The sequence below is a fragment of the Suncus etruscus genome, chromosome 15 (assembly GCF_024139225.1).
Source record: "Suncus etruscus isolate mSunEtr1 chromosome 15, mSunEtr1.pri.cur, whole genome shotgun sequence".
Lineage (NCBI taxonomy): Eukaryota > Metazoa > Chordata > Mammalia > Eulipotyphla > Soricidae > Suncus > Suncus etruscus.
Window position 1 is genome coordinate 15,955,278 of NC_064862.1, and position 18,493 is coordinate 15,973,770.

The 18,493-nt window shown below is 34.9% G+C and overlaps 1 protein-coding gene across 1 annotated transcript in view; it reads left to right on the plus strand.

Moving 5' to 3' along the window:
* ADGB (androglobin) overlaps positions 1 to 18,493 on the plus strand; it is a 162,820-nt gene that overhangs the window by 31,005 nt on the left and 113,322 nt on the right. The window contains exons 6-11 of the mRNA XM_049789313.1: positions 4,589 to 4,728; positions 7,797 to 7,883; positions 12,317 to 12,464; positions 12,528 to 12,639; positions 15,373 to 15,528; positions 17,598 to 17,692. Of these exons, the coding sequence (XP_049645270.1) occupies positions 4,589 to 4,728; positions 7,797 to 7,883; positions 12,317 to 12,464; positions 12,528 to 12,639; positions 15,373 to 15,528; positions 17,598 to 17,692 (738 nt within the window). The remainder of the gene's footprint in view (positions 1 to 4,588; positions 4,729 to 7,796; positions 7,884 to 12,316; positions 12,465 to 12,527; positions 12,640 to 15,372; positions 15,529 to 17,597; positions 17,693 to 18,493) is intronic.

The window sequence follows — 18,493 nt, forward strand, 5'->3', positions numbered from 1 at the left end:
ATGTATAGTGTTTTCCCATTTTAATGTGTCTATGCAAACAAGGATCAATGCCACGAAGCGTTATTGGTGCATCTGGAGGCAATAGGAACAAGACCAGCAATTTCCATAACATAGTTCAATCATAGGCATCAAACTGAGGGACAGTTCCACCACAATCCTTACTGAACAGCTTACAAAGAAAAGACAAGATGAAAAGTGGATAGAAACATCATGGTAGAAGAATATATAGAGAGTTACAGCAGTTAAAGAAAATAACCATAAAATATTCAAAAGATATATGTGTTCAATATGTGTTCGATTTGTGTCCTTCTAAATAGTTCTGGGATTTGTAAGATCTACTGTATGTCTTTGGTCAGAGATTGAAGCTGTGTGTTACTGAAGTTAAGAAGGGTAAATCTGGGGTACTGATGGTTGGGAGGAGCATATGATCAAAATGTAGACTGGTATGAAATTGCCAGTGATAGCCTGAGTATAGCTGAGAAATTATTTGCCTCCCCCCAGATCAAACTACACCCCCTGATCCACCCTCTAGAGCCGGCCTGGGAGTGGGGAAAACCCAGGGTGCCCCATGAGCTCCTCCCAGAAACCCACCTGGAGATCCGGAGGAAAGGGGGAGAGGGGGTTCGGGTGACCCAGGTCCGGGCCCCCCACCCTAGGCCAGGCCAAAAGGCCGCTGGCACATACGGAGGTCTGCCAGCTGCCCGCCCGTGCTGCTAAAAATCCAGCTCCAGGAAGGGAGAGAGACCCTCCCAAGCCCGAAGGACAGGGATTTAAGCCCAACCTAGGCCGGTCCCCAGACCCGGCCTGGGAGTGGGGAAAACCCAGGGTGCCCCATGAGCTCCTCCCAGAAACCCACCTGGAGATCCGGAGGAAAGGGGGAGAGGGGGTTCGGGTGACCCAGGTCCGGGCCCCCCTCAATTCTTTTTTAAAATCATGAATAAGTGTTGGTTCTGTCCAAGTGCTTTCTCTGCATCTATTGATATAATCAATCAAATTATTTTTATTTCTTTTATTGATATGCGTGTTTTATGCTGATTCAGTTTGAGCCAAATGAAGTTCCTGAGCTGTCGTTTATTCTTGAAGCTGCGTATAACTTATTGACAATAGAATGAGAGTCTAGAATGTGTAGTGTTCTTGGTGAGGTGTTCATCTTGTTGAGTTTTTTAAATTTTTTAATTTTACTTTATTGAAACAATTGTGATTTACAGAATCCTTCATAGATGAATTTCAGACACACAATGAGTCAGGGCCCTTCCCACCACCAGTGTCAACCTCCCTTCATCAGTGGACCCAGAGTGGTATAGTTGTTTTCATTTGCATCTCACTGATAATTAGTGATGTGGAGCATTTTTTCATGTGACATTTTGCCTCTGTATTTCTTCTTTGAAGAAGTGTCTGTTCATTTCTTCTCCCCATTTTTTCATAGGGTTAGATGCTTTTTCTTGTTAAGTTCTGTCAGTACCTTGTATATATTAGATCTTAATACTTTATCAGATAAATACTGGGTGAATAGTTTCTTCCACTCCATAAGTAGCTTTGTACCCTAGCCACTGTTTTCCTTTGAAGTGAAGGAGCTTCTCAGTTTAATGTAGTCCCATTTGTTTATCTCTGCTTCCACTTGTTTAGGCAATGGTGTTTCCTCCTTAAAGATGCCTTTAGTCTCAATATCATGGGATCCTTTGCCTATGTTTTTTTCTATATACCTATAAATTTATGTTTCATATCAAGGTCTTTAATCTACATTGATTTGACCTTTGTGCATGGCATTAGGTATAGGTCTGAGTTTGCTTTTTTTTGCATGTGGTTGACCAGTTGTCCCAACACTACTTGTGTGTAGTGTGTCTTAAAAAAAAAGAAAAAAATTCCCATTACTTCCAGTTTTTATTATAAATAAATAGCATTAAGCTTCTTTAACATTGGCCAGAAAACAGATTATGAAGCAGCTTAACCAGCAATGATATGAAAGAGAAGGCAGTGATCACCTTCTACCTGGTGGTAATAGCACGAGTTTCCACATACCATTTCACATACATTGCAATTTCAACATCCATTTGGCTCCATTAAAGAAAGAGTGAATCTGTAGCTTTTCACTTGAAATAAATATATTAATATATAGCATATATTAATATATAATATATAATATAATATATAATATAAATATATATTGCTTTTGACATTTTTGTCTGAATAGATAAGTGTTTTAATTTCTCTATGAATAAACAAAGTACAACTTTCATATATGCCTTATATGCTTTTGTTTTTTTGGATCACACCCAGCAACGCTCAGGAGTTACTCCTAGCTATGCTCTCAGAAATCTCCACTGGCAGTCTTGGGGACCACATGGGATGCCAGAAATCGAACCACCATCCTTTCTGAGTTGGCTGCATGCAAGGCAAATGCCCTACCGCTGGGCTATCTCTCTGGCCTGCCTTATGTGTTTCTTGTATGTTTAGAATGCAATTTCAATTGTATCAATAGAGTTGCTGTCTCTTTATATATTATTTTCTAGTGGCTGCTCTAGATATGAAAAATATTCATATAATTTATTACAGCCTCCTGGTTAATTTTGCCAATTAAATTGAAATACAATTTGATCAGTATGTAGCATCTACATTTCCTTCCTGTGTAGGTATATTTACTAAATAGCTGTCATACATACTGCCTTGACATCCACAGAGACCTTCACCAACATTATGCATTTAAAAGAATGCTTCTCCACTAGATTTCACCATATGATTTTCTTTTTCCTTTGCTCCTTTTCTTTTTTGATACTCCAAAGTTTCTTCCATTCTATTATTTTTCTGTCTCTGAACAATTAATTTCCTTACACATTCTTTTAAAGCCAGTCAACTAATGACCACCTATCTTTTATTTATCTAAAAATGTTTTAGATTTGCTTTTATTTCTAAAGGGTATGTTGTATGTATTCTCAAGATAGAATTCTGGACTGAAACTGCAGCCCAAGAACTGCTAACTCAGAAAATTCAGAGAAACATGTTTACAATACCTATAACTAAAGCAAATGACCTTTTGCTATTGCTCAATGGCTTTTTGCCAAAATACAGCACTTTTTATTCTTCTTTTATTATTAGTGATATTATGCATGCTTCTTACAAAAACAATCAAACTATTAAAATGCTCATAGTGAAATTTAAAACCTTTAAGCATCCTAACACGCATAGTAAATAATTTATTTTAATCCTCCCAAACCTATCATATACTTTCTGTTTAAGTGTGCTACAGAATATATATATATATATATATATATATATATATATATATATATATATATATATATATATATATATATATATATACACCAACAACAAGTTCAGTATTTGAAATCATGTTCTATTTCTTTTTATCTTTCATGGTTTTGTAATTTCCCTGAAAAATGTTTTTAATTTTTGCTGGTTGTTTGAGGACTTTATCAAAACTTTAAGGAGACATAAAAGGGTGGGTATCTTTGGGGATTCTCTCATTTGGATATTATACATTTCTTATATCTGTAGAAGTATGGTTGTGGAAAGCCATAAAAAAACTCTGGAAAAAATTTTTAAACTTCATTGCTTTAATATTTTTAGCTCTTCTTTATTTTCTCCTCCTTTGGGGGCTACAAATGTTTTAAGATTATTTACCTTAAAATAATATTTTCATATTATCTCACAGATCCCTAAGGTTCATATCATTTTTCTAATAATCATATTTCTTTCTGGTCACTGACTTATTTCCAGTTTATTAATTTTCTGCCATTGTATTTCAGCTATTGATCTCATTCAATGAGGCATTTGTTTCAGTCCCAATTTTCAACTTTCTGGGCTGGAGTGATAGCACATCGGTAAAGCATTTGCTTTACAAAAGGGCAGCCTGGGATGAACCCGGGTTCTATCCCTGGCATTCCATATTGTTCCCTAGCCTGCCAGTAGAGACTTCTGAGTTCAGGGCCAGGAGTAACCTCTGAGTGCCACCTGGTATGGCCCCAAACAAACAAAAAACAAAACACTGAGTTGATACACAATTGATCTTATGTATCTTATGTGTTTATTTATGAAATAACATACAAATAGGTGAACATGTACTGATTTTATTTATTTATTTATTATTTATTTATTTTGGTTTTTGGGTCACACACGTAGCACTCAGGGGTTACTCCTGGATCTACACTCAGAAATCATCCTTGGCAGGCTCGGGGACCACATGTGATGCCGGGAGTCAGATACCACTATCTGTCCTGGGTTGGCCGTGTTAGGAAAAAGTTATATTTAGAAAATTTGTGGTATTATTTTATTGAGTTATTTACTTAATGCCTAAGGTATCACTGATTATATAATACTTTTTATGCTATTTGAAGATATTGATTTATGGCATTATGTAGACAGAACACTGAAAGGATATATAACAAGTTTGATATAGATAAGGATGTACTTTAACATTGGATGACATGTGACATAAAATTGTCAAGCAGTCCGATAATGAAAATGAATATAAGTCGTCACATGTAAGCCAAAATTATAAAATAGTGTGTCAGAAATATGAATTATGTATGGAATGAAATGAAATAAATAAGTGTTTTTCTTCTCATTTTAGGGTTCTTGGAGAAAGATAACTATTGATGACTTTTTTCCTTTTGATGAAGACAACAATCTGTTGCTTCCATCTTCAACTTATGAATATGAACTTTGGCCAATGCTTTTGTCTAAGGCTATCATTAAACTGGCAAATGTTGAGTATGTAAATGAATAGTCACTCAATGTATAAAGGGAAAAGGCAGAAAAAAGAGCTCCAGTTATGACAATGAGCTTTTAATAGCTTTTAACAAGTCAATTAAAAAGACAATATCAGGGGCTAGAACGATAGCACAGTGGTAGTGCATTTGCATTGCACATGGCAGATATAGGATGAACCTGGTTCAATCCCCGCATCCCATATGGTCCCCCTAGCCAGGAGCGATTTTGAGCGCAAAGCCAGGAGTAACTCCTGAGCATCACCGGGTGTGGCCCAAAAACCAACCAACCAACCAACCAACCAACCAACCAAACAAACAAACAAACAAGAAAGACAATATCAGCTTTTGAATAAAGAATCCCATTGATTTAAGGTATTTGGTTTGACAAAAGAGAAATAAAACTCTCCTACTATGATTATCAATAATAAAAATATAGTTTATATGAATGAGATAAAGATTTTATGGCAAAAATCAGTTCATTAAATACTAAAATATACAGGGAATCTCTGTATTGGGAAATGTGTATGTAGCTATTATTAATTAGTTTTGAAAATTCCAACATTTTGATTCGATATAAATGCATTTATCACTTTTATGATAGATCTTTTTAAGACATTTGTGATAAAAATTCCTCATGTTTTATCCATTGTTTTTATAAATTCTGTATGAACTACATCAACACTTTCAAAGACACACTTGTAGTGTTCTGGCCCTCTGGTCTTCATTTTATCCTGTTCCTATAAGTGACAGATGATTGTGTGGTAAATGCATGGCAAAATATCAGTTGGAGGATCCTGACTATCCTAGCTTGAACCTGTCAAACTTCCAACTCCTGCAGTGTGGAATAGCATTTCGGTCTTCAGCACAATACAACACACCCACATATTTTCACAGACTATGGTCAGCCTTTTGTCTTCAAGTTTAGTTTCTCTTTCCTATAAACATAGCAAGTTAGTCAGAAGCCATGTCTGTTTTCTGTGTAATTTATGGATCTCAAATTTCTCTCTCCAAGTCTTCACAATTAAAGAAATGACCTCTACATCACCCTCCATATCAGTTTATTCACTTTTGGTTTTCTATTAAAATTTTATTTCATAAATCCTACAGCCCTTAACTTCAATGGTTACAAAATGAAGCTTCCTCCAGCTTATTTTTAGATGGATATTAACTAAGTTCTCACATTGGTGACAAAATAGATTTGCTTAATTTGAAGGAAAACATTACTCCAAATTCTCACTCCCTTATTTGAATTTCTGAGAAGTAATGTTGCAAATTTAGTGAGGCATTAAATGTATGACCTACTAAAGTGATAATTACTAGAATTTTATAACAACTTGAATCATAAGTCATGAGTCATAAGTTGATTATTACTTTTGTTTTGTTTTGTATTGGGGCCCAAACCCAATTAAAGTCAGGGATTACTATTTCTGCACGAAGGATCACTCACAGTGGATCTGAGAGCCATTTCTGATTTAGGGATTGAACCCCATTCTGCTGCATGAAAGACAAGCCCTCTACCCATTGTACTGTCTCTCCAGTCTCTATTTTGTTGTTGCTATTGTCAGCCGTTTGTTTAAATAAATTAATACAGCTTGAAAATCACTAGACAAAATAAAGAAAATTTCTTAGGCTGGGTATGGAAATCTACTCTCAACAAATCTATGCAACAAATATAGTTATTTTTATTTTTTTGAATTTCATAGTCCATAAAGATCATTTCATTTACATATACATTAAAATTGCTATAGAATAGTGAGGTAAATAAAGAAAGATTATGATTTCTAGGAAGACTGTACACTCACGTTACAAATGGCATTCATTATAGGGACTGGAGCAGTGGTGCAAGCGATAAGGCATCTGTCTTGCGTGAGCTAGCCTAGGACAGATCACGGTTTGATTCCCCAGCATCCCATATGTTCCCCCAAGCCAGGAGCAATTTCTGATCACATAGCCAGGAGTAACCCCTGAGCGCCACCAGGTGTGGCCCCAAAACCACATACACACACACACACACACACACACAACACACACACAGCATTATAATCGTTCAAGGAGAAATTTAGTTTACTTCATGAAATGTGTTTAAAAGAAATTTAAACACAGCATTATTAATAAAGGAATGCAAATATATAAATGATGAAACACTTTACTTATTTGTAAAATGTCTTTCAAACGAAAAGAACATGTTTCTTGGCCAATACTATTCATCACCACCATTAGCAAATAGTGGTCTATTGTCGTAACTTAGGGAACAGACAAATGGCATTGAGGGGTATTAATATAAACAGATTGTTTACCTCTGAAAAAGTACTTAAAAATGGCTCAAGTTGAGAGTGTGATGGTTGGCCACTTTGAATCTTGCTTGACTTTATGCTGCAGTGACAAATTCTCTTACATAGGAGAGACCATGTTTCTGGTTTCTCTGCAGTGATTTTCTTTCCTAAAGGTTTTCCGAATCCCTTCTTGATGCACAAAACTTTCTTACCACAGCCTCCTAGAAATTTTAGAATATTTACTGCAATCCTAAAAATTAAACACTGCCTTATTTTAAAAGAACATGAGAGACCTATAGATCTATGAAATAAATGCTGTTCATATTTGTGTTTTATAATATCCCTTATGAACATACTCTATATTTCCTAAGTCTTTACTGTCTTCCACAGATTGTTAGAAGCTTCCTTTTAAGTAAAACAACAAAAAGGAAACCAGATCCTCAAATAACATTTCATTTGATGTAGGCTGAGATACTCTGTTTTTAATCAAGCTATCTCAAAATAATATAGAATAAAATGTTTTTTAAGGAACTGCTAACTCTGCCATTAACATTAATTTCTACATTTTACATATAAAGTGTATGAGTATGTTTAGTAACTACATGTTAACTTTCTTTTATTAGGGATAACATAACACAAGTCATATGACTGTAGAGATAGCCATTATGATCCTTACATACACAGTCATCTTAATTTTAAGAGGAATTCTAGTTCCTTCCAAAGTTCTCTATGATTTCTGATTTTACTAAGTGTGATTTTATCTTTATGAATTTCCTTTTTTTCTTTTCTTTTTTAGTATCCATTTTCCAGAGAGAAGAGAGCTGGGAGAATTCACGGTTATTCATGCACTCACAGGATGGCTGCCTGAAGTCATTAATCTTAGGTAGGCTTGCAGCTAAAAATGAAAAATATATATCAATATAAAGCTCAGTAAGATTTGTTGAAATGACATAATTTTAGTGGTTGAGAAAATTTAAATAATTTAGGGCCAGAGACATAGTACTGATGATAGGGTGCTTGCCTGGCATGCAGCTGACTCAATTCAATCCTTGGTATCTCATAAGGCCCCTGGGCATCAACAGTAGTAATTTTTGAGTGCAGAACAAGAAACAATCTCTGAACATTGCCAAATGTGGCTGAAAAACATGGAAAAAAATAAATGCCACATGCTATTCACGATCTTGAGATAATGCCGTCTTGAACTATTATATAAAATCCCTTGAGAATTTCAGTGATTCTATTTAGAGAATTTTTTTAATTCAATACTTAGATATCTTAATTTTGTTATTAAAACATTGGTGTTAAGTTATTAGATTTGTGAACAAGGAAATAGGTGCTGACATGCTGGGTTTAGGACTCACAGTTTTTCTCTCATATGGCATATGCATATTATTTATCATAAAAGGAAATAGGGCTTAGTAAAGAATAGAATAAAAAACTAATGTTTTATATAAAATGTCAAAACTTATTTAATAACATATAGAGTAGAAACATAACTGGATCATATTTTGATTAAGGAAATTAATCAGGTTGAAGGTGAGGGATCATTTTCATTTCAATTGATGTAAATATAAGGAATGAATGCTGACTTATAAAATCAACTAATGCACATGTTATCATAATCTCTGATCTTTGATGTCGGAAACAGTTCTTTACGGTCATCAAATTTAGAGTGAATTGAAAACAATATAATCTCTGGTTTTCTATCTTTTATATTTAAAATGGGAATAAAATTTCAGCTATTGCTCCAACTCTTCACCCTTCTCCTTCTTCTGGTTTTTAGGCCATGTCCACAAGTGTTCAGGCATCAGGCCTGGTTGTGTGCAGTTTAGCTATGAACTACAGTCTGCTGTCTACAAGTCAAGCACTTTAACCTTTGCACTATCTTTCTTGCTCCCTTATCTTGTCCTTTTCTTTTTTTTATTTATTTATTTTGTTTTTGGTTTTTTTTGGGGGCGGTCCACACCCGGCAGCGCTCAGGGGTTACTCCTGGCTCTAGGCTCAGAAATCGTCCCTGGCAGGCACAGGGGACCATATGGGATGCCGGGATTTGAACCGCTGTCCTTCTGCATGAAAGGCAAACGCCTTACCTCCATGCTATCTCTCCGGTCCCTTGTCCTTTTCTTTTGAAATATCCTATATACTGGAGTTTAAGCTGACCTAAGTATAAGCTGACCCCCCTAATTTTACCCTAAAAGTTGGGAAAACTTGATGACTGGAGTATAAGCTGAAATGGAAAATGCAGCAGCCAAAATAAAAATATATACCCAAAACAATTACAATAATTAAGGAATCAGTGAGTTAAATATTTTTCAATATTTACTGCTAAAGAAAAACTGTAAACTAGGAAAAATAACTTTAAAACTTTAAATAAAGTGCAGAAAACCATAGCTTAACAGGTAATCAAGCTAAATTACAAAGGTTAAAATCCTTCAAAACTGGTTTCCTCCGCCAAATCATCCAAACAGAGTTTCAGCTGTATCTAATGTGAGGGTATCATCATCGACATTGTCATCAACACTAAATTCGCAGATATCAACACTATCAACACTGCTGTCGGTCTTGTACAAAGCACAGGATACTGTGGGTTAAATAGTTCAGTGGCAAACAGTTCAGTTCAGCCTACCTCTTCAACTCAGCTCCAACTTGTGGACTGAGCTGAAGCACCGCCCACTCCAGAAGATGGCTGAAGACAACTGGAGACTACATGCATTAATCAAATAACCTGTATGACACAAGTATAAGCCGAGTTCGGGTTTTGGGCACAAATTGTGTGCCAGGAAAAGTCGTTTTATACTCAAGTTTATATGGTAAGTGGATATATGAGACTGTCAGATAAAAATAATATATAGTTATTGAAAAACTTTCAAGCTTTAAATATCCAGATAAGGATACTTGATTCTCAATCTCCAAATATGTACCTTTCCTTGAACATATCATCTTAGTACATTTACCACTCCATTAATTAGTCAAATAAAAGCCAAAACAAACTGGGAGAAGTAGGAGTTATTGATTGTTCAACTTCCCCCAGTTTCACATGTGAACCCACTAAGCTCTGTCAATAGTACATCCCTGACTCATTCTGAGCTTAGTCATCGCCATCATAAATCCACTCCTCATCATTGCTTACAACAAATGGCAACTCAGAATTGGTCTCACTTACTTTTACATGTGTGTTACTTTTACATAGTTAATTCTTTACACAACAGTCAACAGTCTTAAAATACTTAAACTATATCATAATACGTCCCTTGTTCAAAATCTTTTGACCAAACAGATTAAAGAAGTTTTAAAACATTATACTTCCAGAATCTGCATTATCTGTCTTTTGCACACTCTGACTTTATTATCCTTCACCTCATTTTGTCTTAGCAACTAGCCAGTGTCTATGGTTTTATTCTTTTTCGCAAATACATGAAACCACTATGCCTTAGAATCCTTAGAGAGACTGTTGTTTTGTTATGCTGAGAAAGATCTCTCATCAGGGTATTACATGGACAAAACCATGATAAAAGTTAAGTCTCATCCAGCTTAAATATCAAGTCATTGAGTTTTATTTGGGGATTAAACTTAGTAATGATCCAGAGCTACTCCTAATAGTGTTCTGGCCATTCCAGCTGTGTTAGTAATTGGGCCTGCTACTGTCACATACAAAGTATCCTGCCAAGTCCACTGAGCTATTTCCTGACTGGAGAAGACTTTGTTTACTATCATATTTAAATTTCTCATTCTCCAAAGTTATACCATATCCCATTTTCAATTATTATTTTTTATTGTGGAACTGACTACACACACTCTCTCTATGTATCTCTCTCTTCCTCCGTATACCCCCACTTCTCCCTCCAGTCCTTCCATTTCTCCCCCTCAGTCCTAGTAAGTCCATATTTATTGGGAATGTCAATCTCATGAGAATTGGGCTCTTTTTTTCTTGTTCAATATCATATAATCTGTACTTAAGACTGTCCCCTAATAACTTACACAGTATATATATGTATATATTCTACATGCATTTTTGTTGATTGACTAGTTTTTAAGTATTGATAATGGTTATATAGAATTTATGCAGTTCTTAGTGAACTCATTTTTTTAAAGCAGGAATATGTAGCTTAATTCCTCCCAGAGAGGTTTACTTCAACTTTCTTTAAAGAATTAAAAAAATGCAACTGATTAAGGTAGGAAAGCAATCTCAGTTAAGAAAAGTATTGGAATATAAGACATATTTATGTCAATAGTATGTGGCTCTTCATAATTGTGCTACAAACTACTGGATGATAGAGAATTAATAGCAGTAAGTAAAGAAGTAATCTGCAGAAGTTACACAGACAAAAGTCTTTTATACCATGTTATCAGATTTTCAAAACATCCTTATTATGATAAGAATGCAATTGAGGAACTTCAAACAGGAAGATGACAAAGCATGTGATATTAGCATGTTGCTTAGAACTGTAGAGTAGAAGACAAAACAAGCAGGCAATCGACTTTCCTACTAGTCCATGGGGGTTTTCCAAAGACATCTAAAAGAATGAGGAGAATGGAAGATAGATCCTCTACAACAATAAGAGAAAATTGAATTATACTTAAAAATTTGGTTGTTGAATATATAGTTAATATAATTTACTTTAAAGGAAGAAAGTTCAGAGCTTTGTGTTTTTTCTAAAAGTCCTGGATGGCCACCTGACGAGTGGCTCCGAACAGTGGAAATCATAGTAAGAATTCATAGTGAGATTCCTATTTGCTCAATGGGGTCTTACCTTAACTTTCATTCACAAAATGTATAGCATACTATTCCTCACTAATCCATTCTTTATTCACATGCTAGTTTTGATAGAAAGCTCAAAATGTATATCCATGGGTAAAAGTTCGGAACCAACCCATGTCACTATCTTGAACCAGTACACTGTATTTTGTCCCACATTAGCAAAGTCCAGCATGCTTTGGATACTCAGTTGAAAAGGTCAATTTGGACACTTTTGGTTTTGCTTTTGTTTTTTGGCCACACCCAGTGATGCTCAGAGTTTACTCCTAGGTAAGCACTCAGAAATCGCTCCTGGCTTGGAGGACCATATGGGACGCTGGGGGATTGAACCACAGTCTGTCCTAGGCTACCGTGCACAAGGCAGACACCTTATACCTTGCACCACCACTCCAGCCCCTAATTTGGACATTTTTGAACATTCATGCTTTTTCGATGAATGATGTTATTCTTTACTAATTTTTTAGTAGCGTTTGAAATTAGTTGATTGGGGGGTGGTGGTAAAGAAAATCTTATCTTCGAAAATTAATCCTGTTGCACTTTTTTTTTTTTTTTTACTTAAGCCCAGAATATATGGACAAAGTTTGGGAGCTCTTAAAGGAAACATTGCCCGAGTTTAAACTGCCAGATGAGTCCATTTCTGAGAGTAAATTAGCAATGATGGAGAACAAAACGAAAGAACAAGGGAAAGAGCTCAAGGATAGCAAAGAAGTGAAAGAGGGCAAAGACGTGAAAGAGGGCAAAGACGTGAAAGAGGGCAAAGACATGAAAGAGGGCAAAGACGTGAAAGAGGGCAAAGACGTGAAAGAGGGCAAAGATGGCAAAATTGAGACTTCACCAGCATCAGTAAAGCCATCCCCTGAGAGAAGTGAAAGAAACCCAAAGGGTGAGATATTTTATATGATGTTATTTATGGTTATTATGAATAATGTAGATAAGTGTTCTGCAATCATTGCTGAGCATACTTCTTTATGTACTATCATTCGATAACCTTGTTTGGTCTGGGGGCCACACCCAGCGGTGCTCAGGGTTTACACTTGGCTACCTTTTTAGGGATCACTCCTGTCACTTCACTAGGAACCACATGTGGTACTTGGGGATAGAACTAGAGTCGGTCCAGTGAAGGATAATTTCCTTGTTCCCCCCTCTCCAGCCCACAGTTTATAATCTAAATGAAATCTCACTCACAATCTGTATTAAGTATAGTAAAAACGACTTATGTGTATGAGTTCCTTTCCAAGGTTTTAGAACTTGTGATTGATTAGCTATGTGTTAATAATTGTTTCATAATTTGCTTCATTTAAAAATCAAGATAATTATATATGTTCAGTCAAAGTTAATACAATATTAATGTAGTAAGAGACATTGTGTATTTCAGGTTTATCCATCACATGCTTCAATCTATGTTTTACATAGATTAAAATGATAACCAAATAACATTGGAGAAAAGTCCATTTTTTCTGTATTATTAAAAAGTAAAAGTTTAATATGATTTTGACTTTATTTTATTTGGTTTTGGGGCAACACTCAGCAGTGCTCAGGGATCACTCCTGGCAGGACTGGGGGACCACAGGATGTGGAGGATTGAAACCAGATAAGATGTGTGCAAGGCAAATTAATGCCCTACCTAATGTACTATCACTCCAGCCTTTGAATTTCTTTACAAAGTGTAGAATTATTGCTCATAATTTGGATATGAAATTTCATTTAAACATCATGATTTACAAAATTACTCACAATATCATTATTTTAGGTATTCAGTGTTCCAACCTCAGTCCCACTGCCAGTGTGACCTTACTGCCATCAATGTCCCTATTTTTCCACTCACCCTTAGGATTTCCCCCTTAGTAGGCAAAAAATTTACTTGATATTGACTGATACCATATCATAATATTGTTACTAAAGTCATTTTCTGAGAATTTACTGAGTTGTTAAGACTAGTCGAGCCTTCTGTGTTACCATTTTCACTCAGTAAGCTTAGTGAATTTTAATGCAATTTTCCCATCTAAATTTCTGAACTGTCATCTCTATGAAATGCTAAAGTTTGGTGCTGGTCTGATCAGTTCTTGGCTTCTCTCCAACATTACTCATGACACTGGTCCTTTTTTCTGGTGGCAACCAGAGCCAGCTGTGGTGGGTAGAGCACTGGGTCTTTGGCAGAACTGGATTTGTTCTGCCCTTATTCAGCAAAGACTCCAGAGTTAGTATGTGCTTCAAGTTCACCCATCACATTCTTCGTATATGTTTTACGTAGATAGAATAAAATGGTAAAAAAAAAATAGTAATGCTAAAAAGTTCTTTCTTGCATGGATGTGTGAACTGAAATGATGTGTGAAAGAAGCAAAGATCTGAGGCCTACCTACAAACTGATGAGCTGAAGAAGGAGGCTAAGGCATAACCACAGAAGCAGAAAGAATACTAGCAGACAGTGTCACTACTGAAGGCAAAAATTTATTCCAGAATCAGATAGAACTATCTCAACTTTGGAGAGCTCAAATTTTTTGTTGGAATTTGTGGTTTAGAGGACTTTGGGCTCTGATGAGTAATGTGGGCAAAAGACAGATAGACAGATAGGAGAAAGATTAAAAAAGTGGTGGGAAAAATAATATAGAAATGACCTTATTAGAAGTTCATGAAAAGAGGAAAAGCTACAAAGTAGAACTGATTGGAAATAAGTGCAAATCATAAAGGCTAACCTAAGAAGAGAATTGAGTGTTTATAATTGAGTGTTTTTAGTGGCTAGGATGATGTATTTTTAAGAAGTAACTGAAAATTTCTTAAGAAGTAAAAATATGTGGGACCTACAGACCAGGTGGAGGTATTAAACTTACCCAAAGGGTCAAGGTTTCTTCTATTTGAAGAGGTAGGCACAGGCTATAGTAAGGATAAATTTGAATGTCAGTGACTGAATTGGTTTAAAAGGAAGATGGATGGTTAATGGAAAAAAGGTTTTTAATTCATTTTTTAATAAACATCTGAGAGTGTGGTGGAGGGATATGATCAAGGTTCTTTGGGTGATTTAGTGTAGAATTGGCAGAGTTTTGCAGAATTGGGAGGGCTATCGCTACACATTTACCAATATTTTACAGATGGGGTGAAATTACAGAAAATTAAGGCTTTTATTTACAGTTATAAAACACATTTTAATTAAGGCTGCCTATTATACAAATAAATGTCTCTATGAAACTATAATTTCCCATTTGATATTTTTATTATAAGATATTACTATTAATGATTTTTGAATATTCCTTTGACGGCTTTATAAAATTTTGCTTTGATGTAATACATAAAATCATATATTGTAACTTAATATTCAGTTAAATTTGAATATTTATGGGAAATTTTTAATATCTTTTTAATTACTCATTTCCTATTGAAATATCTGCTATTATGCTTGACACCACATAGTTGTCTTAAATTTTGTGCCTAACGTAGCAATGATCCGTTTTCTCTTGTTGTTTCTAAGTAGAGGAGAGTGCTTTTTTGAGAAGTTTGTAGCTGTAAATTTACATTTAAGTCATACTATTTTATACTATTTTTTATAAACACAATGACTAAATAAAAAGTGTTGTTTGCGATTCTATTGTAATTAAAAGACTGTATTTTTCTAATGCAATAGAGAAAGCAGATCCAAAAGACATTGGGAAAAAGAAGAATAAAGATGGAGAAAAGGAAAAGGAAAAATATAAATGGTCAATCCATGGCTCAAGACCATCATCAGATGTCCAACACTCCCAGCAATCTCTGCCAGAATATAAGCAATCAGTCTCTGAGAGTAATTATTCTAGCTGTTCAATAAACTCATGGAAAATCTAGAAAAGTTACAAGAGTATTGTTTGTATTGAGGAAGGCACACTAATACATTTTATTGCAAATTAGCATATTAATATACCATATTACATATATAATTATACTTTATAGCATATATTTGGTTATATAAAATATAATCATGTTTATGAATATAAATTTATTGTTTTATCTTATACCATATATATTAGTTATGCCATTTGCTTTATAAATAAATCATACATATCATGATCAAAACACTATCTACATACCTCCAGCACTCTGCTTTATCTGACTTGTTTTCTTTTGGGGGATCCATGCCCAGCAGTGCTCAGGGGTTATTCCTGGCTCTGAACTCAGAAAAATCACTCCTGGAAGGCTCAGGAGCACATATGGGATGCTAGGGATCCAACCTGGGTCGTCTGCATGCAAGGTAAATGCCTCTCTGCTGTACTATCACTCTGGCTCCTATCTGGCTTCTTTTAACTTGTCTTAATACTTTATTGTGATTTTTGTGAGGGTATTTTGATAATTATAATTTTGAGGTACAGAAATTTGATAGTGTCATTAATAGTATATATTTGGGGCTGGAGTGATGGCACAGAGGTAGGGCGTTTTTGCCTTGCACGTGGCTGACCTAGGACACACCGCAGTTGAATCACCCAGAGTCCCATCTGGTCCCCAAGCCAGGAGCTATTTCTGAGCAAAGCCACGAGTACTCCCTGAGTGTCACCGAGTGTGGCCCAACCCTCCCCCCCCCAGAAAGTATATATTTAAAAATATTTTAACAGCATAGTTTAAAGGAATTTGTTCATGAGTATACACTTACTTTTCCAGGGGAGAAAAGGCAAAAGAAAACAAAAAATAAAGACACTAATTCTATCTAATTCTCCACTGAAATTAGCTCCTGTAACTATGCAAATTTTTAAAGAGATGACATGATATTGCCAAAGTGACCGATGGATTACTTCTGAAAATCATTAAATCTTTTTATGGGTTTTCTTGTGAGAAACAAATACTCAATACCTTAACCTCTGCAACATTCACACTGAGGAGTTGGAGTATAATACAACAGTCAGGATACATACTCTTCTCTGTTCAATACCCCTCTATCTCTTGATCCCAAAGTATCACTGGAGGCCCCTGAATATCTCTAGAATGTTCTAGAATAGCTAGCACTGAAAAAAAAAAACCCAGCAGTACCATATTCTCTCGTACTTGCTCTAAGCCGTTGGCTTGGTTGGCTGAGAATCAGTTACTGGTAGAGTTCCAGGCCCTCTGGAGCACCATTTAGTGTAAAAAAATTCTAGATAAAATTTGGATAAAACCTTAAGAATTGGAATGTAGCTTAGCATTGGGGTAGTGGAGTGACATTGGATTTATACCTCTGCCTCATGAAAATATACAAAGTTTAAATTTTAATGTATGTTGTATCTATATGTTCATAATAATCTTAATTATAGAGATATTTGGAGGTCAATTCCTAATTATATATTTTCTGGTTATGAAGATACTCTCAATAAATATTTATAGTACAGTTCAATAAAGTTTAGGATGCTAATAAATATAAACAAATAACATATTCAAATTAAGTTATGTCTTTGTGAAAAAATCATTTTCTTCATGCTTTCTATTTGAAAATACAGAAATCCATTTAATTGAAATCATTCTCTCTATGGAAGCTAACCACTGTCTCAATTTGCAAATAAGTCCTTTTTTTAATAAGTCCTTTACTAGCATAACCACTCGTAGGCCATCCTCAATTCTGTTGACTAATAGTTAATAAGTTTGTGTGGTTACAATGCTACACAATTTACACTGCAGTAAAATTAATTCTTTAGTAATTAACTGAACAGTTTTGAAGCCAAACTAATAAATTAGCTTATAAAATAAGCACATTTGATTCTTAACTTTGTGAGTTACAGTTAAAGTTATTTAGATATATTTAATTAGCAAAGATAATTTTATTAAGGAACTTGAACTATCTGGGAGAACTACTGCCTGAGAAGAGCTTAGGAACTAGAACATAAATAACACAATTTATGTTTGTTTTTATAGATTCTTCTTTATCTCAGTCTCCTAATATGGTTGTATATGCTACCTGTACACCTCTTTATTTGTTTGAGAAGAAGATTTTTTCATTAAAGAACATGGTAAGTACTTTGACAGGAAATGAAATATCACTTCTTGGAGGACCACAATTTTGGGGGAGGGGGTTGGGTCACATCCGGCAGTGCTCAGGGGTTCCTCCTGGCTCTATGCTCAGAAATCCTCCTGGCAGTGCTCGGGGGACCATATGGGATGTGGGATTTCCAACCACTGTCCTCCTGCATGCAAGGCAGATGCCCTACCTCCATGCTATCTCTCTGTCCTGGAGGACCACAATTTAATGAAAATTCTCTCTTTAAAATTGGACATTTTGGCCAAATACATAGAACATGCAAGAAAATTTTGTATTACTGAAATTGTCTTGAAAAAAGTTAACACCTATTTTAATATGTACATGAACAATAAAAGATTTAAATGATATATTCTTTATAAATAGTTAAATGAAATATATACTTTATAAAGTAAAGGTATATAAATTATGATATGAATTATATTAATTCTAAGTTTCAACAAATAGTCTTTCTATAAACAAGTCTTCATATTTTCTCAATGAAGATTATTTAAATTAATTCACATCCAGTAAACAACTGCTATAATCTTAGAGTGTAAAGCAATACATACAAAGCCTTTAACTGATTTTTTTTTAATCTATTCACTTTGGTAACAAAAAATACCTGGGCAAAGGGAATAGAACTGCAATATTGATAGCTTAAATATTTAGATAATTACATGTAAGAACTGCTAACATTTTGATATACAATTGTTTGTTTATGTGTTCTATTTTTATATTTTTATACTTTCATTTAACAGTGAAATGTATTTTAAGATGTGTTCAGAAATAAGAT